The 24,171-nt window shown below is 42.8% G+C and overlaps 1 protein-coding gene across 1 annotated transcript; it reads left to right on the forward strand.

Moving 5' to 3' along the window:
* Positions 1 to 6,658: 6,658 nt before the first annotated feature.
* LOC130848749 (pregnancy-associated glycoprotein 2-like) lies at positions 6,659 to 23,585 on the forward strand. The gene is made up of 9 exons (XM_057727155.1): positions 6,659 to 6,708; positions 7,804 to 7,954; positions 8,886 to 9,003; positions 9,101 to 9,219; positions 18,801 to 18,994; positions 19,892 to 20,008; positions 21,616 to 21,757; positions 21,844 to 21,942; positions 23,433 to 23,585. The coding sequence occupies exons 1-9, from the start codon at positions 6,659 to 6,661 to the stop codon at positions 23,583 to 23,585; spliced, it is 1,143 nt and encodes a 380-aa protein (XP_057583138.1).
* The last annotated feature ends 586 nt before the right edge of the window (positions 23,586 to 24,171 follow it).

Genomic DNA, 24,171 nt, shown 5'->3' on the forward strand with positions numbered 1-24,171 from the left:
GTGACCTATTGAGATGGCTAAACCCTTTTTACTAGTGTTTTCAGAGAAGACACTTGGGATTTCTATTTATCTTTGAAAAGTGAAGTTCTAAATTACTATAACTCTTTTTTACAACTTGCATTTAAATTTGCATTTAAAAAGACTGAGGAAATAAGTGTTCCTGAGAACACTACATAGGACATTTGCATCTCACAGGTGCAGGCACCTTCCTCCTAGTTTGCCTTTGTTTTCCTTTTGTTTAATACTCAAAAGCCTCTTAAGATAATCAGGGAAGGTTTTGGGAGTGGTAAAAAGTTTGGTGAGCTTTGGATTGCTTCTGGAGCCACACCTGTGGTTCTAAAGACTACATATGGAAAAGAAGGACAGTTTTGTTTCATTTTTCATAGAATTAGGTGGTTACCTCAATGATATTGAAAGACTGACACACCAATTTACCTATGTTGGAAAGTTTTACTTTTCCTCATTTATCTTAGGGGAGAAGACCTGTTCCAAATTTCCTCTGAGGCCCTGAATATCAGATATGGTCAGTTTAGTCAGACCAGGGGCCTCCTATTTTCCTAATCCACTTACAAACATTTTTGAGGATCTTCCCTTGGTTTAAGATATGTGTACCTTATATTTAGGCATTATGTAACACTTTTTATTTAATAATCACTGGCTGGGTATCTTTTCCAAGCACAGAGCCTTAATATTCCACATTTCATGGTCTTTACTAAGGCTTCATTTTAACTTCCAATTTTATCTGTTCCACTTTGCTTTCTGTTAGAATCATTTGCTGATGAGAGTGTTTCCCTTGCTCCTCAAGAAACAGAGTGGCCCCTAACTGAGTTAATAAATATCTTCCTTTTAAAGGGATGTGACAGTCAGGCACAAAAAAAAAAAAAAAAAAAAAAAAAAAAAAAGGAATGTAAAAAACAGCTGGCCATTGATTTTGCACAAAATGGGTTTCCAAGAAAGTGTGCCCTTTTCTCTTCACTGACATCCCCATTACATATTCCTTAAGACTGGCAAGGTTTCCAATCCTTTCGGTTAAGGCCTAGAAGGTTGCACCAGTGTCTATGGGAAATTCTATCAAGTGGTCCACCACATCAATGACCACCTGAGGCTCAACATTAGTTATGTAGATGATATCTCTAGGCAGAGCCACTTTTGTCCTTGGGCCCCCACTGTCTTCTTGATGCTGACCAGGGACCTGTGGGGCTCCTGGATGTAGAGGTTTTGTTTGTCTGTCCCCCATTTATATTAGGAAGACTCCAGGCTCTTTGACCTTCCCTGAGTTCCAAGGGGCAGATTCCAAACAGTTGCTATTCAAAGGAAGATCAGCCATGAAACCACTTGAGGCAAGATTAAAGGGACCAGAGAAGCTCATCAGATTAGGAGACCTGACCACCTAAAATGATGCACACACCCTAATCCTGTCTTAAACCGCACCCCTTTAAAACTTTGCAGAAGAAAGAAGAATGCAAGACTGTTCCTGCCTTGATCCTTACCACATTCTTCTGACCACTACTGCTGACTATATAACCTCTCCCTATTCCCCAGGGAAGGGGAGGCACAGTTCTTGAGGTGATAGCCTACTGTGTTCCCCCTTTGCGTGGCAAGGAAATAAAGCCACCCTTTCTTTATCCTCCATAACTCTGTCTCCATATTTTGATTTGGCATTAATGCACAGGGAGCTGAGATTTTGACAACATTCTGATTGCAAACCCATCAACAGCCGAGGGACCCCCTTCACTCTCTGGCATCTGGGACATTCCCTCTTTCAATGCCCTGGCTGTTTGCAAAGGGCGCATTGATCATCAGTCTCCCTTAGTGCCCCTTTGTCTACACATAATATGTTGGCTTTGTATCAGTACCCATGGGCCTTGTGGTGTGCCAGGACCAGATTGGCCCAGAAAAGACAGGTTCCCCTTTGATGATCTCTGCATGGACAAAGCCACTGCAATCATTTGGGACTCTTGCATATCTCTCTGGTAGCATTCATCCTTTTCCACCATATCCCTATTACTGAAGACCAAATAAACAAATTGGAAGTAATCATTCATCAGAGTCTGAGGACCAACCATTTTTTCCTCAATTTTGCAACTGAGTGCTGGGGCAGACTGGGCTAGGAAATGCACAGCCAAAACGGCTTGGACCTCAGGGGAGGAGGGATCCACTATCACTCGGAATCAATGGCCTACAGGGTGTTTCAGTTAAAATGACTTCTGTGGTTTCCTAGAGTTATCCCTCTGAGCTACACACACATTAAATTCATTTTCAGATTCCATTGCTTATAAATGAGGCCATGAAAATTTGAACATAAGGTACATGACTTGATTTAAATTTCTTAACACATATTGTGGCCCAACCTAATGGCATAACATACTAAGATTTTTCCTCTTAATTCCTATTATCCAAATCTTTTTTCAATTCTGGAGTATATGGCCCAGGTCAGTTTTGGTTAGGATTGATGCAGCCTGATCAACTTCAAATAAGCCTGATATGACATCTCTAACTCCTGAGTTTTCCAAAATTGCACTAAGTCAAAATCAACCACACAATATTGTCAAGTTTTGCAGTTAACGATTTTAGATACTACGCATTCCAAGGTAGTCCTTAAACCAGGTGTTAGTGACCAAAAAGTTGTCACAAAGAAATGGCACCAATGTTCTCAATGAAGTTGACAGTGAGTGGGAGTTGGCCTAGCTATAAGTTGGGAATAAAGGGTCAGCACTTGTAGAGATCAGAGGGAGGGAAGTCAAAGCAATAATAAGTACACATTGCTGGTCTCACAGGTCTTCTGGGATAGAAAGAAAGAAAGAAAGAAAGAAAGAAAGAAAGAAAGAAAGAAAGAAAGAAAGAAAGAAAGAAAGAAAGAAAGAAAGAAGGAAGGAAGGAAGGAAGGAAGGAAGGAAGGAAGGAAGAAAGAAAGAAAGAAAGAAAGAAAGAAAGAAAGAAAGAAAGAAGAAAGAAAGAAAGAAAGAAAGAAAGAGAGAGAGAGAGAGAGAGAGAGAGAGAAAGAAAGAAAGAAAGAAAGAAAGAAAGAAAGAAAGAAAGAAAGAAAGAAAGAAAGAAAAAGAAAGAAAGAAAGAAAGAAAAAGAAAAAGAAAGGAAGGAAGGAAGGAAAAGAAAAAGAAAGGAAGGAAGGAAGGAAAAGAAAAAGAAAGAGAGAGGAAGGAAGGAAGGAAGAAGAAAGGAAAGAAGAAAGAAATAGAGACTTGAACCTGGCCAAAACCTAGTCTTCCAAATGAGATCGCACACCAGGTTCCAGGATTAAAGGAAGCTCAGGTTCTTGATGTCTCATCTTCAAAAGAATTCCGTGAGAGGCAAACTGGTAGGTAAGAAATAGATTTATTTAGAGATAAACACCCTGTATAGAGAGACTATGGGCCATCACAGAAGATGAGAAAGGCACCAGAATATGGCGTTGTCAGCCTTTATATGGGTAGGTACTTCCATAAGCTGATGAGTGGAAAGAGTATTCCAGCTCTTTCAAGAAGAGGTGGGGATTCCAAGAATTAGGCTACCATCCATATTTTGATCCTTATGCTGAAGGTTTAGTGGAAGTCAACTTGTCTGCCATCTTGGACCCATTTGGTCCTACTTACTTCATTCCATATCCTTCATCTATGTCATTCTTTCAAAATTTGTGCCCTGCCCTCTACCCTCCTATTTCAAAATTGTCCCACTTTTGGCCTCTTCAAACAGTTTCCAAAACTTTTTGTCTGGCCCTTTGTAGTCTTTGAAGGTGCTCAACTTTCTGGTCTATCAAGATTTCCAGGGTTATCTGGCTCTTGGTAGTCTTTGAAGATGCTCAAATTTCTGGTCCTTCAAGATTCCCAGGGTTATCTGGACCTTGGTGGTCTTTGAAGATGCTCAACTTTCTAGTCCTTCAAGATTCCCAGGCTTATCTTGTGCATTTCTTGGCCTGACCCTGGAATCAGCCATCTCTTCAAGAGTCTCTGGATCCTCTGATGGGAAATGGTATTTAGAGGCTACAAGCTAGGCCTCAGGATAGTCACTGTTATTAAGTTGCTATTGCTTCAAGGATTTTCAGTGGTCAGAGTGAAGAAGTACAGATTTTCTTTAAAAAAAAAAAAAAGGAAAATAATTCATTGATACAAACTTATGCTTCCAATTCAAGTTTTAAGACCACAGGGTTTTACTTAAGCTTTTTGGTTGTATAAATCTCTTTGCTCTCTTACAGTGAAAGTCTTGCTTCATAACCACATGAGTGTTAATTACTTACTTGCTTTAACTTGTATGCACATACATATGATACTTTCAAAATAACATTAGCAATATCACAAACAATAAGATTATGAATATATTTTCAGATTTTTTGGGTTTTTTTTTTTTGGTTTTGCATTTGTTTTGGAGGGAGGGTGTTTTGTTTCTTTGTTTGTCTTTGTCTTTAAAAGAAATCCCACTGGGAATGCAGAGTCAAAATTCTGCATTTTAAAGCTACTTTATGCTTTGTTCTGTGCAGCTATGTCACCAACTTGATAGAATTAGGTTCCATTTGGCTTAGTTCTCAATTTTGACAGGGGTGTTTATTTATCTATTTTTTGATTCTGCAACACATTTACATTAATGAAAAGCAAAGTATAAAAACAAGAAAAATCTCACTTTTGTCCTTGCCTCACCCCCATAAATTACAATTTTTATTAGGTTTTGGTTTATTCTTTCACTCTTTCTTTTTGAAAATAGGCATATATGTGTATGGAGAAGCAACAAACTATAAACACTTTTCTGGTCCCTCTTTTTTTAAAAACTAAACACTCTACCCTGAGAAGCTCACTCATTTTACGTCTCCCTGCATCCCAATTGTGCCCAATTGTTTCAATGTCCTATGCCTTATTCAACACTCCCCCATGCATGGTCACTTCAGGTATGTTTCTAATCTTTTGCTTTTACAAACAATGTTGCAGGGAAGAGCATGTGCATATGTCTTGTTTGCATTTTTAGCAGGGTAACTTCGGAATAAATCCCTAGAAGTAGAATTGCTGAGCTAACTGGTATTTGTGTGTGACATTTGCTAGATACTGTCAAATCCCCTCCATAGGGATTGAACCAACAAAACTTAACAGTGTGCAAAAATGAGTAATAAGACTCATCACACCATCTATCACCCACATGGTCACCAGGCCAGATTTCCATTGTTCTACCCAAGGGACAGGCCTGGACAGACCTCATTTAGGAACACCCAGGCCCTGGGAACCCAAGATGGAGCCATAAAGTTCCATTGTCTTTACTTTGGCTGGAAAAACAATTTAACATGTAGCCTGTTTTTCTCTGGCTGAGCAGGAGATATGAGTGTTCATTTTTTTGTCTTTTTTTTGACAGATAAGATGCTTAAAAATGATCTCTTTCTATGTTTGATTTAGTAGACAAAATGTTTGAAGGCAAGAATCATATTAAGGAATTATATCAGATTCTCAGCAAGTGGGCATTATTAAATTTCTTGGTTTATATGGCATGAAGATCTTTCTTTACAAATGGAAGGAAAATTAACATTGTTAAGATACATTCAGTCTCTTATTCCTTCAACCAACATGAATTTAATGCCCTCTCTTTTCCCTCTCTACTCCTGCCTCTAGGCCAAATATAAAAACCTGCACAGCCTGCAGGCTGAATTCAGCACACATTTGTTTCAGGTTTTGCTCACACTATGTTTTATGAGGAAGAAAAAAGAAAAAAGTCGCTAACTTTTAAAATCAGTGGATTTTACATAAATATTCAGAGTTCTCACTTTTGAAAAATCACAAATCCATGCTGCTTTCCAGCATGGCAGACAATGGTTGTAGCTGAGGAGAGGCTGTCCACACTTGTGCGATGTGTGCTGCCTGCCCAGTGTCGTGATAACCACCCAGTCCTTCCATTCATTTCTCTTGCCTGCAGGGCCATGAGTTTATGACAACTGCCCTAGACTGCTAGTTCCTTGAAGATCAGTATCACCTGTGTCGTACTCTGTTTTGACTTGGCAGCCATTTACCCAGACCCAAGCACACAGGGTGCTGCATATATGTTCACTGGAATATAGAAAGTGTCTTGTGGACACATGCATAACATTTCTTCCAATAGTGAAACACTGCAATTGTAATACTACTCTAGCCTAGAATTTTGATGCAGATTGGCATCAGTGCCCCACATCTGTGCCATTTGTTCCACTACCTAAAGCTACTCACTCAGATGTCACAGGGCTACCCCTCAAGTCTTCATTTTTCAATTTGAATTATTTTCCTCCTAGCAATCTCCTTTCCAAATGGGGACATGAAAACACATGAAGTTGCTAGGAAGACCACATGAGATCACGAATGTCAAGCATGGACCCTAGCGTTTACTTTTATCACGTTAGTAGCAGTGTTTTATATCCAATTAGACAAGAGTCTCACCACTCTTAGTTTGTGCAGTTCAATTTGGTTATGCACCCATTCCCAAGGAAGAGATTACAGTAGAAAGCTCTGTATTGTAAGAATTTTCTAAGTCCACTCCCCATGAACATTGATGGAGGTACAGATTTTTTCCAGAGGCTCATATTTCTTATCAGGTCCATTAGTGGCCTAAAGGGGACAATTAGGGCAAGTCAGAGCATATAAAAGCAGGAGTTCTTGGAGGCCGTTTCATATGCAGAACACACAATTTCCTGAGTACTTGGATGCTGGAATGAAACAAGATGTGGCTTGGGTTCCTCGGGCTGCTGACCCTGTCAGAGTGCCTTGCCATGTAAGTACCGGGATCATGAGTGGCATCATCTCCCTTTCTGGTGTTTTGCTTTTCCTTTTGTGCTTCCACCCATCAGGATTGCAAATGATGCAATCTTTTCCTGCCAGTCTAAAAGTTCAAGTCACATTTATTGATGAGTACCGTGCCACGGGCACTGTGTGGCCCAAGATTCTCTGCATCAGCCTGCAGGGTGGCACAACCTGAAGGTACCAGTTACATCATGACCTATGTGAAAATGAAATTCCTTGTAATTGTTCAGCTAACAATCTCTGCAACTGTAAGTGTTTTCCTAATGGACAGCAGTTCTTCTATATTTCCTTCTAGGTCTTTTCTCTGCTCTCTTTCCATTTCTATGTTAATGTGTCTGTGTCTTCATCTCTATATCTCTCTGTTTTATCTCTCCATCACTTTGGATGTTTCTGTGCATGCAGAACGCTCTGAGGTTTTTTCTTCCTATTTTGACTCTTCCTTGTTTCTGTGTACTCTACATCTTTAAGTTTATTCCTCATCTCCTGCCTTCCTCTCTCACCCCTCACTTCTGCTTGAGCCCTGGAGAAAGATCAGGAAGGCTACTTGTAGGCTGTTTTAGCTCTAAAAAGCAGTGTGACCACAGCCAAGTCATAAACTCCCTGTATTTCAAATCCCCCCTTGTAAAAAAGAAGATAATGACCCCCCTTCTAAATCCTTCCCAGAGCTTCTTTGAAAAAGATACAGTGGGATGACAATTGCAATGGTAATAGTTCTCATTGCTGAGACTTTCTGCATACCTGGTACATTATATCCATCATCTCACTTAACACCCACAACATTCTGTATTGGGGATGGGGATTATTATACTCCACCTTTTTACTGATGGGGAAACTGAGACCCCAAATGGTCATACAACTTACCCACGATTACAACACAGAACCTCTTTCCAAATCGAGGTCTTTGCCCAGGTCTTTGTGTGCCATCCTGGTAATAACATGACACTCATAGTAATGCTGGGAAAAAAAACACAGCGACAATACAGTTCAAGGTATGACAGTCATACAATAACATGGACAGCTGATTTCTACCCCTTTTTTGCTTTATTTTCTCAATGTTCAGTGAAAGAATTCCTCTAACGAAGATCAGGCCCATGGGAGAAATCTTCAAGGAGAAAAACATGCTGAAAAATTTCCTAGAGGAGAACACAGAGAACATGTCGCAGATTGCCACTGATGACCCAAATCATACTCTTCAACCCACAAGGAACTACATGGATGTGAGTGTGTTGGGGAAGATGGCACTCCTCAGAGCACCCTAGTGCTCTGGCCTAGCACTGGGGTTCATCTCAAGGGGCCTGAGTGAATGTTGCAGCTGGGGCTTCTGCAGGAAGCCGAAACCCTGGGGATTAGGGACCCCAATTCCAGAGGAGAATGTACTCTTGACTGTGCTCCGTAATGTGCAGGGGGCAGGTAAACCTCTAGTTCTGTGCCAAATATATGTCATCTATTTGAGGAAGATTGTTCTTTCTGATCTAAGTGTGCCACAGTGTTACGGATGAAAGGTGAGCCACATCTGATCAAAAGATAAAGCCAACTGCAAATCAAGTTTGCAATCCCAGGCAGAGGAATTTCAGCATCCAAAGATCCAAGTAAGATGCCAGTAAAAACTACTGAGCCCTATGGCCTGTGACACCATAGAAATCTAACACTATGGTTATTGTTGCTGATTTTAAAAATGGTCTTGTCTCTCCTTCAAGAATACATGGGCCAGCCTGAGTAATAAGTAAAGAACAAATGTATGTCCAATTAAATGCCCAAATCTGTGGTGTTGAAAGGACTTCATGTGAGTTTAGAGGAAGTGGCCCAGTGTGACCTAGGAGGGCCCCGAGGAGAAGGAAACACTCAGGCCGGGCCTCGAAGGGGAGAATGGAGAGCTTCTCAAATGAAGGCACAAGGACTTTCCTGCAGGTCCAATGGTTAAGACTGCTTTAATACTGCATGATCCCCGGTGAGGAAACTTAGATTGCACATGGACAGAAAAAAAAAAAAAAAATCAGAGAAGGCACTGGTCTGTGCTGGGGCTGTGATTGGGGCATTTGCGAAGTGACTCAGGAGACATGGGATACCTTGAGGGGGGCATCACTCCGTTAATCAAGGATGTCCAGGGCAGCGAGGCCTGCCCTAACCACCCATCCCTGGCCCCCGTAGATGTTCTATGTTGGCACCATCACCATTGGAACACCCCCTCAGGAATTCAGGATCCTCTTTGATACTGGCTCATCTGACTTGTGGGTGCACTCCACCTACTGCTCCAGTATCTCCTGCCGTGAGTACCCCCCACTCCCCCTGCCCATCTTGTAATCCCCTCCCAAACACTTCTTCATCCTTGGCACCTGATGGATACTCATCTCTTGTATCTTCAGGTGCACACAAGCTCTTCAACCCTCGTTTATCCACCAGCTTCCGGCGTTCCGAGCGGCCCTTTGACATCAAATACATCTCTGCGAGGATTGTTGGAATTCTTGGCTATGATATCGTTCGGGTAACTAGAAACAAGAACCTGAGTCAGGACAGTTTCTGGGTGTGATTGCTGCTTACAAAACACATGCAAGACCAATCGGGGTGGCCCATCTTTCCCAAGTCCCCGAGTGGCTGGCTGTCTGCCCAGCAGCATGTGTCCATGGTGATCCAGGGCCCCTGCTTACACACAACTCCCAGAATATCTAACCCAGACAGTGGCTAGGGGTGTGGATTTGCAGCTCCTTTGCCCAGAAGCAGCTCAATGTTTTTTTTTTTTTTTCTCCAGAATTGAATATATTTCATCTTTATTAGAATATAATTGTTCACAGTATTGTGTTAGTTTCTGCTGTACAGCAATGTGAATCAGCTGTGTGTATATATGTATATATATTTATGCACATACATATATCCCCATACACCCTCCCTCCCTATCCTGAAACTTTACGTTCACAAAGCATCGAGCTGATCACCTACTGCTCTGTGCAAGCTTCCTACTAGCCATCCATTTTACATTTTGCAGTGTATACATGTCATAAATGTATATATGACATATGTATATATATATATATATCTCACTAAATCACAGCTCTCGCTTCCCCACAGTGCCCTCAAATCCATTCTCTATATCTGTGTCTCTACACCTGCCCTGCCACTAGGTTCATAAGTACTATTGTCCTGAATTCCATATATGTCGGTTAGTATATGGTATTTCTTTTTCCCTTTCTGATTTACTTCACTCTGCATGACAGACACAATGGCCATCAACCTCACTACAAATAATTCAGTTTAGTTCCTTTTTATGGCTGAGTAATGTTCCATTGTATATATGTGCCACATCTTCTTTATCCATTCATCTGTCAATGGACATTTAAGTTGCTTCCAGGTCCTGGCTATTGTAAATAGTGCTGCAATGAACATTGTGATACAAGTATCTTTTTGAAGTATGGTTTTCTCCAGGTATATTCCCTGTAAAGGGATTGCTGGGTCATATGGTTGTCCTATTTTTAGTTTTTTAGGAACCTCCATATTGTTCTCCAAAATGGGTGTATCAATCTACATTTCCACCAACAATGCTAGAGGGTTGCCTTTTCTCCACACTCTCTCCAGCATTTATTTATTATTTATTTATTTATTATTTATTTATTTAAGTTCTTTATAGTAATATAGTTGCTTTACACTATTGTGCCAATTTTTGCTGTACAACAAACTGAATCAGCTGTATTTATATATATATATCCATATCCCATCCCTCCAGTGGCTCCTTCCCACCTTCCCTATCCCAGCCCTCAAAGTCATCACCCATCATCAAGTTGATTTCCCTGGGTTATGCAGCAGCTTCCCACTAGCTAACTATTTTACATTTGGTAGTGTATATTTGTGAATGTTACTCTCGCAACTGATCCCGGCTTCCCCTTCCCACCCCCGCCCCCTGTCCTCAAGTCCCTTCTCCCTAACTGCATCTTTATTCTTGCCCTGTCACTGGGTTCATCATATCATATTTTTAGATTCCATATATGTGAGTTAGCAAATGGTATTTCTTTTTCTCTTTCTGGCTCATTTTGCTTTGTAGGACTAATTCTAGGTCCACCCACCTCACTACAAATAACTCAATTTCATTCCTTCTTATGACTGAATAATATCCCATTGTATATATGTGCCACATCTTCTTTATCCATTCATCTGTTGATGGGCATTTAGGTTGCTTCTGTGTCCCGGCTATTGTAAATAGTGCTGCAATGAACATCGTGGTACATGTTTCTTTTGGGATTATGGTTTTCTCAGGGTATATGCCCAGCAGTGGGATTGCTGGGCCATATGGTAATTCTATTTTCAGTTTTTTGAGGAGCCTCCATACTGTTTTCCATAGTGGTTGTACCAGTTTACATTCCCACTAATAGTGTAGGAGGGTTCCCTTTTCTCCACACCCTCTCCAGCATTTATTGTTTCTACATTTTTGATAATGGCCATTCTGACAGGTGTGAGGTAATACCTCATTGTGGCTTTGATTTGCATTTCTCTAATGAGTAGTGATTTTGAGCATGTTTTCATGTGTTTGTTGGCCACCTGTATGTCTTCTTGGAGAAATATCTATTTAGGTGTGCCCATTTTTGTGTTGGTTATTTTGTTTTTTTAATACTGAGCTTCATGAGCTGTTTGTGTATTTTGGAGATTAATGTTCTGCAGTTGCTTCATGTACAAATATTTTCTCCCATTCTGAGGGTTGTCTACTTGTCTTTTTTATGGTGTCCTTTGCTGTGCAAAAGCTTTTAAGTTTTGTTGGGTCCCACTTGTTTATTTTTATTTTTATTTCCATTATTCTGGGAGGTGAGTCAAAAAGGATATTGCTATTGTTTATTTCATAGAGTGCTCTGCCTATGTTTTCCTCTAAGAGTTTTATAGTCTATTGTCTCACATTTAGATCTTTATTTCACTTTGAGTTTTTTTGTGTGTATGTTGTTATGGAGTTTTTTTATTTTCTTTCTTTTACACATAAGTGTCCAGTTTTCCCAGCACCATTTATTGAAGAGGCTCTCTTCTCCATTGTATATTCTTGCCTCTTCTGTCATAAATCCAGTGACCATATGTGTGTGGGTTTATCTCTGGACCTTCTATCCTGTGCCATTGATCTATATTTCTAGTTTTGTGCCAGTACCATACTGTCTTGATTACTGTAGCTTTGTAGTATAGTCTGAATTTGGGGAGCCTCATTCCTCTGGCTCCATTTTTCTTTCTCAAGATTGTTTTACCTATTCAGGGTCTTTTGTGTTTCCATACAAATTGTAAAATTTTTGTCCAAATTCTGTGAAGTATGCCATTGGTAACTTATAGGGAGTGCATTGAATCTGTAGATTACTTTGGGTAGTATAGTCATTTTCATAGTGTTGATTCTTCCAACCCAAGAACATGGTATATTTCTCCATATATTCATGTCATTTTTTATTTCTTTTATTAGTGTTTTACAGTTTTCTGGTACAAGTCTTTTGTATCCTTAGGTAGCTTTAAGCCTAGGTATTTTATCATTTTTGTTGTGATGCTAAATGGGATAGTTTCCTTAATTTCTCTTTCTCATATTTTGTTGTTAGTGTATAGGAATGCAAGAAATTTCTGTGTATTAATTTTGTTTCCTGCAACTTTTCCAAATTCATGGGTGATCGCTAGTAGTTTTCTTGTGGCACCTGTAGGATTTTCTATGCATAGTTTACCATATCATCTGCAAACAGTGACAGTTTTACTTCTTTTCCAATTCATATGTCTTTTTTAAGTTTCTTTTTCATTGAAGTATAGTTGAATTACAATGTTGTGTTAATTACTGCTGTACAGCAGAGACTCAGCTATAAAAAATTTGTAAATAATGCAGCAACATGGACTCACTAGAGACTATCATACCAAATGAAGTAAGTCAGAAAGAGAAAGACAAATCTTACATGATAACACTTATATGTGGAATCTAAATTATAACACAAATGAACATATCCAATTCATATTTATTTTCTTTTTTGTCTCTGATTCCCATGGTTAGGACTTCCAAAACTATGTTGAATAAGAGTGGTGAGAGTGGACATCCTGGTCTTATTCCTGACCTTAGAGGAAATGCTTTCAGTTTTTCATTATTGATAATAATGTTTATTGTGGGTTTGTCATGAATGGTCTTTATTATTTTGAGGTAAGTTCCATCTATGTGCAATTTCAGGAGATTTTCTTTTTTTTTAATCATAAATGGTTTTTGAACTTTAGCACATTTTTTTCTGCATCTATTGAGATGACCATATGATTCTTATTCCTTAAATTGTTAATATGGTATAATGCATTGATTGATTTGCATATACTGAAGAATTCTTGCATTCCCGGCATAAATTCCACTTGATCATGGTATATGACTCTTTTAAAACTTTGTTGGATTAGGTTTTGATGAGGATACTCATCTGGCCCTGGGTTTTTGTTTTTTGGAAGAATTTTTTATTACAGTTTCAATTTCATTACTTGTGATCGGTCTGTGTATATTTTCTAATTCTTGACTCAGGCTTTGAAAATTGTGCTTTTCAAAGAATGTGTCCATTTCTTTGAAGTTGTCCATTTTATTGGCATATTGTTGTTTATAGTAGTCTCTTACACTCCTTTGTATTTCTGCAGTGTCAGTTGTGATTTCTCCTTTTTCATTTCTAATTTTATTGATTTGTGTCCTCTCACTTTTTTTCTTGATGAGTCGGGCTAAAGGTTTGTCAATTCTGTTTGTCTTCTCAACGAACCAACTTTTAGTTTTATTGATCTTTTCTACTGATTGCTTTGTTTCTATTTCATTTATTTCTGCTTTGATCTTTATGATTTCTTTCCTTCTACTGACTTTGGGTTGTCTTTGCTGTTATTTCTCTAGTTGTTTTAGGTGTATACTTAGACTGTTTATATGAGATTTTTCTTGTTTCTTGAGGTGAGATTGCATTGCTATAAATCTCCCTCTTAGAACTGCTTTTGCTGCATCCCACAGGTTTTAGGTCATCATGTTTTCATTGCCATGTATTTCTATGTATTTTTTAAATTTCTTCTTTGATTTCTTCAGTGATCACTTAGTTACTTAGTAGTGCACTCTTTAGCCTCCATGAATTTTCCTGTATTTGATTTCTTTATTTTTTCTTTTCTTTTTTTAATAGAGAAAGTTTTTTTTTTTTTTTTTTTTTTTTTTTTTTTTCTGCCATGGGCCTTTCTGCTGTGCATGAGCTTTCTCTAGTTGTGGTGAGCAGGGGCTATTCATCATTGTGATACACCAGCCCTTCATTGTAGTGGTTTCTCTTCTGGTGGAGCATGTGCTCTAGACACATGGGCTTCAGTCATTGCGGCACATGGGCTCAATCGTTGTGGCTTACAGGGCTCTAAAGCACAGGTTCAAGAGCTGTGGTGCACAGACTTAGCTTCTCTGTGGCATGTGGGATCTTCCTGGAGCAGGGATCAAACCAGTGTCCCCTCCATTGCCAGGCAGATCCTGAACCACTGTGCCACCTAGGATGTCCCTCTGTAGTTGATTTCTAATCTCATAACATTGTGATCAGAGGAGATGCTTCATATGATTTCAGTTTTCTTAAATTTTCTGAGACATGATTTGTGACCCAAGAGGTGATCTATCCTGGAGAATATTCTGTGTGCACTTGGGAAGAAAGTGCATTATGCCACTTTCAGGTGGGATGTCCTATAAATATCAGTTACATCTCTCTGGTCTACTGTGTCATTTAAAACTTATGTATCCTTGTTTACTTTCTGTTTGGATGATCTGTCCATTGGCATAAGTGGGGTGTTAATGTCCCCTACAATTATTGTGTTACAGTCGATTTCTAGTTTTATGGCTGTTATCACTTGCCTTATGTATTGAGGTGTTCCCATATTGGGTGCATAAATATATATAATTGTTATATCTTCTTCTTGGGTTGATCCCTTGATCGTTATGTATTGTCCTTCCTTATCTCTTGTAACAGTCTTTGTTTTAAAGTCTATTTTATCTGATAGGAGTATTGCTGCTACAGCTTTCTTTTGAGTTCCATTTACATGGAATATCTGTTTCCATCCCTTCACTTTCTGTCTGAAGTGGGTCTCTTGTAGACAACGCATATGTGGGTCTCATTTTTGTATCCATTCAGCTAGTCTGTGTCTTTTGGTTGGAGCATTAAATCCATTCACATTCAAGGTCATTATCGATAAGTATGTTCCTATTATCATTTTCTTTATTGTTTTTGATTTGTTTTTCTGGATTTTTCTTCTCTTGTGTTTCCATCTGAGAGAAGTTTCTTTAGCATTTGCTGTAAAGCTCGTTTGGTGGTGCTGAATTCTCTTAGGTTTTGCCTGTTTGTAAAACTTTTGATTTCTCCACCAAACCTAAATGAGATCTTCGCTGGGTAGAATAATCTTGGTTGTAGGTTTTGTGCTTTCATGACTTTAAGTATATCCTGCCACTCCCTTCTAGCCTGTAGAGTTTCTGCTGAAAAGTCAGCTAATAACCTTATGAGGATTACTTTGTATGTTATTTGTTGCTATTCTCTTGCTCTTTGTTATTTTTTAAATTTCATTTTTGTTATCTTGATTAATATGTGTCTTGGTGCTTTTCTCCTTGGGTTAACACTGTATGGGACTCTCTGTCCTTCCTGTATTTGGGTGACTATTTCTTTGCCCATGTTAGGGAACTTTTGCACTATAATCTCTTCAAATATTTTTTCAGACCTTTCTTTTCCTCTTCTTCTTCTGGGACTCCTATAATGCGATTGTTGTTGTGTTTAGTGTTTTCCCAGAGGTCTCTGCGAGTGTCCTCAATTATTTTCATCCTTTTTTCTTTTTTCCCTTCCTTGGCAGTTATTTCCACCATTGTATTCTCCATTTCACTTATTCTTTCTTCTGCCTCAGTTATTCTGTTATTGATAACTTCCAGTGCATTTTTCATTTTAAGTATTGTGTTATTCATCTCTGTTTGTTTGTTCTTTAGTTCTTCTAGATCATTGCTAAACATTTCTTGTATTTTCTCAATATGTGCCTCCATCATATTTCTGAATTTCTGGATCATCTTTACTATCATTGCTTTGAATTCTTTTCGAGCTAGGTTGCTTATTTCCTCTTCATTTATTTAGTGTTGTGTTTTGTTTTTTTTTAACCTTGTTCCTTCATTTCTGACACATATTGTTTTGCTGTCTCACCTTTTTTTTTTTTTTTTTTTTTTTTTTGATGGATGGGTTTGTTCCTGTCTTACTGTTTGTTTGGCCTCTGGCTTCAAGCACTGCAGTTTGTAGGTTGTTGAGTAGAGGTGAGTCTTGGTACTTAGGTGAGAACCTCTGGGAAAACTCACTCTGATGAATATTCCCTGGGCTCTGGGGTTCCCTGTGAGTCCAATGTTTCAGATTCAGAGCTCCCACTGCAGGAGCTCTGGCCTGACTCCAGGCTTGTGCACCAAGATCCTGCAAGCCACACAGAGCAGGAAAAAGAAAAAAAAAAAATGGAGCAGGACAGTAACAGAATAAATAATACTATAAGATTAGAAAATTAATAGAGATGTTAGAAAAAAATACATGAAGCAACAATTGGAAGATTATACAGAACTGCAATAACAGAAAAGAGAGGGGGGTTGGAAAAATACCAGAAAAGGCATTGGCTGTTGGGGGTGGGGCTGAGAGAGGCGTAGGGTTTAGACAGTGGGTGGTGCCTAGGTTTAGATCCCACAGGGCCACAAAAGGCCCTGCAGGGCCATGTGGGGTGTGAGGCTTAGCTTCAATGAGGCAGGAGGGGCCCAGGAGTGCCTCTGGTCTTGGGAGCAGAGGGTCAGGTCCAGGACCCCAGCAGGCCTCCGGAGTCTGAGTGGGTGGGGAAAATGCTAGGTGTTTTCCCCAGGCCTCTGATCTCAGAGGATCTCTCCCCCATGGCCTCTCTTATTCCCTGCCCCCTCCCTCCTGCTCCCCTAGGATCTATGTGGCTGGAGGGGGCACTGGAAGGCAGGAGACCAGACCTGGAAGCTCAACAGAATTCTCAGTGCCAACTAGACAAGGGAAATGCTGGTCACATCCCCAGATCTCCCAGTCCTGGAGAGGTCTGCCTCTCTTCCACTTCCCCCTCCACTCTCCCTCCCACTTTCATGGGACCCACACAGCCAGTGGGGCTCTGGACTGCAAAAGACCAAGTCCAGGAGCCTAGCAGGCGTCCTGGTGCTGAGTGGGCAGGGAAATAGCCTGTGGTCTCCCCTGGTCCTGTGACCCTGGAAGTTCCCCTTCATCCCCCCATTCATCAATCTTTCCTCCTCTCTGTCTGCTTCCCTCCTATGCCCCCAAAACCAGCGTGTCTCTGAGGGACCCTGGAATGTTGGGCACCAGGCCTGAGAGCCCAGAGTCTTCTGAGCCCAAGTGGACAGAGGAAATGCCTTGGGCACCTCCCCTGATCCTCTTTTCCCAGAGGGCCCCTCACGCTTCTGCCTCTCCTCCTACCATCCCTAGGACCAATGGCCTGGAGGGGCCTTTGGAAGGCAGAAGGCTTGACCAAGGAGCTCAGCAGGCTTCCTGGGGCCAAGTAGGTGGAAGAATGGCCAGTGGCACTTCCCCTGCTCCTCTGCTACAGAGGGTTCCCTGACCCCACTGTTTGCCTCTCTTCCTCTTCCCCCCTCCTCTCTCCCTCCCATGCTGCTAGGACCCATGTGGATGGATGGGGCCTGGAGAAGGAAGGACTGGGCCTGGGAGCTCAGTAGGCTTCCCAGGGCCCAAGTGGGCAAGAGGAATGCCCTCCATCTCTGCTGGTCCTATGATCTTTTGAGGTCCCACCACCAGTTTGCCTCATCACCTCTTCCCCCTTCCTCCCTCTCTCCTACACCCCTAGGATCCAGGCAGCCCTGAGGGGTCTCATAGGGTGGAGGACTTGGCCAGAGAGTGCAGCAGGTCTTCTGGCTTATTGAACAGGGGAAATCCACAAGTGTTCCCTGCTGATCCTCTGAGATCCCAAGGGTCCCTCCAGGTGGGAAACTACCACCTCCCCTAGCCACCCCTCAGGGGCACGTGTCCTGTATGGCCTCCACTTCTCCTACCACCTGACTACCTCTATATCATAACCGGTCACTCAGGGGTTCCTCTGGTCTCCTTGGGCCTCGAGGTCCCCCACTAGCATCGGGAAACAGTCATAGTTTTCTCAAGGTGCATTTTGCAGAAAGCAGGAAAGGGGGAAAAAACACCCACTTTCTTATTCTCAGACAGTTCCGGGTACTTTCATGCTAATAACATGTTTAATCCTGCAACAAATCCACACAGCAAGTAATATGATTAACTCCATTATACAGTGGGGGGAACTGAGCTGCAGAGAGCCAGAGCTTTGTCAAGGTCACACATTTGGTAAGTGGAGGATCTGGGATGGCCAGTCAGGATTCATGCAAGTGTGGGGAATTTGGGGAGAGGATGAAACTGATCTTAGGACCCTGGGGGCAGCCTAGAGCTTCAGACATCTGGGCAGGGAAAGCAGGGGGACACAGATGAGGGAGGTGACTGAGAAATAGATTCTCACTCTAAGGGGCCTTTGAGAGTCCAATAAAATCTATGGCCTGACTCCCTCAAAGGGCCTGAGTAACCTCTCTCTCTCTAACACATGCTCACACACACACACACACACACATGCGCATCCCCAAAAACATGATTCCCAGGCAGAATTTTGATAAGACTTCTGACGGTGACTTTGTTCAATTGGCCTCTTTTTTCCTGGATAGATGCAGCATCCACAATTCATTGCAATGTATTAAGTTCATTTCTGTCAACTGATCATAATGATGCCAAAGAGAAGACTACCCTGCTGTCTATTCATTTTGTCCCCAAGTGGGAACCATTGGATCCTGCTTAAATTTCAGTATCCCCACCTGTACAGAAGGCATGAGGCCAATGTGACTCACTAGAGATGGCATGTGCAGGAGGAGCAGGTGTTTGTTAAAATCCACAGTTCTGCACAAATGGAACCCCAATTCCTGTCCCAGCTTGCTCTAAGCATCTGAGGTCCACCCCGGGCACAGCCAGGCCTGAGATCTCCTCTGCGGAATTAATGGCCTCTCCAACCCAGCCCAGTCCCAGCCCCACATCCCAAACCTTTATGTGGGAACACTTTCTTTTCCCACAGATTGGGAGTCTTGTCAACACTGTCCAGGTATTTGGCATGAGCAAGAAACAGACTGGGTTGAATTACAAAACTTTTGATGGTATCCTGGGCCTGGGCTTCCCCAGCCTCGCCATACTAGGGACCACCCCTGTCTTCGACAACCTGAAGAGACGAGGCATCATTTCTGACCCTGTCTTTGCCTTCTACTTGAGCACGTAAGTCTGAGCTACACAAGCCCTCTCTCTAAATCAGCTATAAGATGCTTTCAGTTGCATAAAAAAATTATAGACCTCCTGATTCAGAACTTTCCGGAGAGACAAACTACCCCAGCATGACTATGGCCCCAAGGCCACACCTGGTTTTTTGTAATTACAGTTTTATTAGTATACAACAATGGTCATGAGCTCAAGGGCAGTGGCTTTGTCCAGGGTGGAGGAGGGAAGAGGGAGAGCAAAGAAAGGTGTCAGGTTACAGGTTGGAAGAAAAAGCAACAGGATTTGCTGATGGATTTGATACTGAAGGAAGGAGAGACACAGCAGGAATGTTTATTTCCTAACTAACATTTTACTAGGAGCCCAGGACCAGCTACACAGTTGGTAGGAGCCAGTGCAAAATGAAAATGTGGGACCTCCTGTTCCAAAGATATTAGGAATTTTAAGACCGGGAGAGCAGAGGCGTGGGGTCCAAATGGGTGGCACAGGTCACAGGCCCATGAAGCCAACCCTCAGTTACCCTGAACCCAGGCCATTAGTGCCTTTCAGTCTTAATTTTTCTGAAAAATGACAGTCTACCCAAGGGGGATGCCAGACCCCTCTAGCACAGTGGCCTCTGAGGGTATCTCTGAACACTTTCACTGCTAGAGGGGACCAGACCCACTTCAGAAGGCTAGGTGGTCAGAGTCTGCCCAGACTGTCTAGCTTCGAACATCTTCTGTGCCATTCATTAGTAGGTGACCAAGCTTGGTCGGGTACCCAATCCCTCCATGCCTCAATATCCACATGTTTAAAATGGGGACCATAGAACTGCCTTTGATGGGTGGATAAGCACAGCCCTCAAACAGTGAGTGGGGTTATTCTCCAACAATGAGCCCTTCCTCTCCCTTCTCTCCTCAGCAGGAAGCAGAATGGCAGCATGCTGATGATTGGTGGGGTGGACCACAGGTACCACAAAGGAGAGCTCAAGTGGATACCAGTGCCCCAAACCCTCTTCTGGCAGATGATCATGAACCAGTAAGCCTCTCCCTCTGAGGCCCACCCCTAGTGATGGTCACATGCAAGCACACAGACACATGCAGACACATACAAATGCATGATCAGACACACAGTCGCACACAGACACATATACTTCAACCACAAAGACACACATGTAAACACACACAGTGACACACATAAACACACACATTGGCACACATGGAAACATGCACAGGAACCCAGATACACAAAGAAACACATGTACAGACAGACACAGGCACACTCAGAGGCACACAGGCACACACATACACACAGACACATATAAAGACACACAAACACACAGACACACACCACACACAGGCTCATAATCACCCCAATCTCCTGATCAGGGCCCTAAACAGGGTCCTGAGAGATGTGTGCACCTCAGAGAGGGCTGCAACCACTGTGCTGGGAGGCAGATGTCATGGTTTGAAGACCCTATATTGTGGTGAACAGAGGGTCTGGGAGAATTACACCAGCCTTAATAGAGTTGTGATAGGATGACCAACCGTCCAGGGCTACCCTGGAATGAAGGAGTTCCTAGTACACAAAAATGCTAGTTTAAAAACAGGGAAAGTCCTGGACAAACTGGGAAATGAGTCCCCTTAGCAAGAAGCTTACCAGCAGTGGAGAGAGCTTGGCTGCATTCTTGAGACCTGAAAGCAACTCATACAAAAAGACACTCCTTCTACCCATTGCCACCCAACCCCCATCCCTGGCACCCTGTGGGGCAGGAGCTATGGAAGAGAGACTCAGGAAGCTGGGATCTAGAAGTGGTCTGAGAACAAGGGGCAATAACTGCTGGGATTGTGTGTGATACCCTCAGACAGAAGCTTACGGGTCCTTTGGAGGCCCCGTGGGCTAGCTCGGTCATCGCCTGGCGAGAGCCTAAGTGTCTGAGCCTGGGAAGGAAGCCATCCTTTGTTACAAACAATCCCAGGGCAGCCTGTTCTTCCCTCCTCAACACTCTGATCAGCTGCTGCCAGAGAAAGTCCATCTTCCCTGTGTGGGTTGACCCATTATTGTTCAGACACCAGGTCTCTGGTTATTCATCATGAATTTCTTCACCACTCACTCCCTCATTCATTCATAGATTAATTCATTCAACAAACATACATTGTGCATCCACTTTGTTCTAGTCACTTGAGGGAAGCCCTGAGGATACAACTTGCCCTTACATCCAGTGACACAGATGTACATGAAATGAGTCATACGCATAATGAATTACCACTACGGTACTTGCTACAAATGTGTAGAGTCTACAGAGAGTGACCAGGACAGGAGCCTGATCTAGTCTGGGGGAAAGACTTCCCTGAAAAAGTGATATTTAAGCTGGAACCTGGGAGATGAAGAGAAGTTAGTTAGACAAAGTAGCTGGCAGTCTTCTAGGAAAGGTGACCAGCACGTGCCAAGTCCCTGAGGCAGAAAAGGGCCTAATGCATTCAAGAACTGAAAGGAAGTCAAATAAGTTAATGTGACCACAGCAAAGGAAAATAGAGTCAGAACATGAGATGAAGGACTATTCTGTAGACAGTCAGGGAAGGGGGCAGCTCTGAGGGGAGACTTCACAATGATTCTGGTGACCATTTTGTCCCACTGTCTCTCAGCATCATCATGAATGGGACGGTTGTTGGTTGTTTCCAAGGCTGCCGGGCCATTCTGGATACCGGGGCTGTGTTGCTGGCTGGCCCAACTAGAGTGGTCACCACCATCCACAAGCTCATCAGTGCCAAGCGTGCTGGTAAAGAGGTGAATATACATGCCACAGGGTCACTCCAGGGCTCCCCACACACTAGGAATCAGTGCAGTCAACCTCTCTCCTCTTTATCTAACAGTACCAGGTTCCATGCGATAGCATCAGGAGCCTGCCTACTCTCATCTTCAACATCAATGGCAATGACTACCCAGTGCCCGCTGAAGCCTACATCTGGAAGGTGAGGGGCCAACCCTGGGGTCTGGTTCTCAAATCTGGGCCTTGCAGGGACCCTTGGGCTGGTGCTGGGAGGAGGGGGTCCTCTTTAGGCCAAGCCACACCACTGCAGATGCTGCTGAGCCCCTGTGGCTGGGCCAGTGCTTCCCACAAAGCCAACCACTTGAGAGTAAAGGGCAGCCTGGGACATCCATCATTTTGGAATAAATGGAGCCACCACTACATGGAGGGATGGTGCGAGGTGCAAGGAGAAGGGAACACTAAGGGCCTCTGCCCTCACAGAACTTCATTCCCACCAGAGCCCTCAGGTGGACAAACATGGAAATTCAGCTCTAGCAATCCCTGAAAAAGTTCAAGTGACAAGTAGAGCTGGCTGGGGTCAGTCTCAGTGCGTTGTCCTAACATAATGATTAACAGTCTCCCTTCCCGGCTCGAAATATCCTGGTTGGATGATCAATTACATGGTCCCCCTAGTCCTTAACTGCAACTTCCTGTTGCTAAGGCCCAGCTCCCCCTCTGTGAGTTGGGCTACCAGACCTCTCTGTGGGGGGGTGGATTCTCACATGAGTAAAGGGTGCACAGGGACTGCACAGCCCTGGCACAGGGTTGAGGCTTAATGTCAGCTCCCTGTGGGAGTTCGGAGGAGGCTGATGGGCTCAAAGGAGGCTTTGAGGAAGACAGCGAATTATAGTAATTCAAAAACCCCAGCCTCATGGAGGTATGATGAGGCCTGCTTGGGTTAAGGCAAATCTACAGTGGACTCCATGCAAATAGCAATTCTAGGGGCTTTGCCACGTGGTGCTGGGGCCAGATTAGGGGTAATGAGGGCTACAGACATGGGCAGTACCAGGGTAAGTCACCCAACCCAGCCTGGAGTGGCCAAGGAGGGTGAGCGTGGGTCCAGGAAGGCTTCCTAGAGGGCCTGAGCCCACTCTTAAAGCACTGGTTATGGGGAATAGGGAGAAGGAAGGCATTCTCTGCAGAGAAAACAGCAAGCATGGGTCAGAAGGAAAGAAATAGGGGAACTATGTGCTACTCTTTATTTTTTTTAACTATATTGTATTATAGTTGATTTGCATTTTCTGCTGTACAGCAGTAACTCAGTTATGTATGTATCTATGTGTGTGTGTGTGTGTGTGTGTGTGTATTCTTTTCCATATTCTTTTCCATTACAGTTTATCATGGGATTTTAAATAGAGTTCCCTATGCCATACATTAGGACCTTGTTGTTTTTCCATCCTATACATAGTAGAATGAATCAGCTAATCCCAAACTTTCAATCCCTCCTTCCCACAACCCACCCCGCCTCAGTGCAACCAAATGTCTTAGCCATTCTTGTTCATGGATGGACACCCCACTTCCTCAGCTGCTAAGAGAGCCACCTGGTTCTCACAAAAGGAAGGAAATAAAACTGAGAACGTGCTAGCTCTGGATACAAAGGGCGGTGTCATATAAGATATCAGGCTGACTAGGGTGTATTTCCATCTCCCCCAGAGTCCTCTGGGCAACTGTTTCAGCAACTTTCAAGGGGGCACAGAGAAGTGGGCCAAATCGGAGTCCTGGGTCCTGGGTAACATCTTTATGAGGCTGTATTTCTCAGTTTTTGATCGCGGAAACCGAAGGATTGGCTTGGCTCCTGCAGTGTAAATGATTCCTGCTTCAGGTATCAATCAGACCTACTTCAAATCAAACTCACTCACACAATGGGCAATCCCACCCAATGATGGTGGTGGACTGTGCTTGGGGTTTGCAAATCCCTATTCTCACAAAAGAATAAAGGATTCCATTCCCAATGGTGCTACTGTGAATGGGTGCCTCTCTTTGGTTCAGGGAGGTGCTTCAAAATCGGGCAGGATCTAGAACATCATCTGAGTCACAAGTGGGGGGAGACCAACTCCAACTGGCTTCAAGGAAAGGGGAGACTTACTGGAAGGATACTGGGGATCAGGGACACATGAACCAGAGTAGATCCCAACATTTCAGTGACTGGACCCAAGAAATCAGAAGCCATTAGCTCACTTTTTCTCTCCCTCACCTTTCCCTTCCCTCATCATTGATTCTCTTAACCTGACAGCATTCTCTCCTCAGGCTTCTACACATATATTCCCAAGACATCTAACCCTAAAGAAAGAAGCTTAGAAAACATCTGGTTATGAGGGAGAGCTCTGATTGCTCCATCTCAGGTCATGTTCCAGCCCTGGATGAACCATCCTGGCAGGGTCATGGACTACTA

Source organism: Hippopotamus amphibius, chromosome 3 (genome assembly GCF_030028045.1).
Source record: "Hippopotamus amphibius kiboko isolate mHipAmp2 chromosome 3, mHipAmp2.hap2, whole genome shotgun sequence".
Classification (NCBI taxonomy): domain Eukaryota; kingdom Metazoa; phylum Chordata; class Mammalia; order Artiodactyla; family Hippopotamidae; genus Hippopotamus; species Hippopotamus amphibius.

Bases quoted from the DNA above. Each gene is read 5' to 3' on its own strand.
- LOC130848749 (XM_057727155.1), top strand. From the start codon at position 6,659: ATGTGGCTTGGGTTCCTCGGGCTGCTGACCCTGTCAGAGTGCCTTGCC. The intron at 9,220-18,800 runs GTAACTAGAAAC...CTTTTCCCACAG, and splicing joins TTGGCTATGATATCGTTCGG to ATTGGGAGTCTTGTCAACAC. The intron at 20,009-21,615 runs GTAAGCCTCTCC...ACTGTCTCTCAG, and splicing joins TGGCAGATGATCATGAACCA to CATCATCATGAATGGGACGG.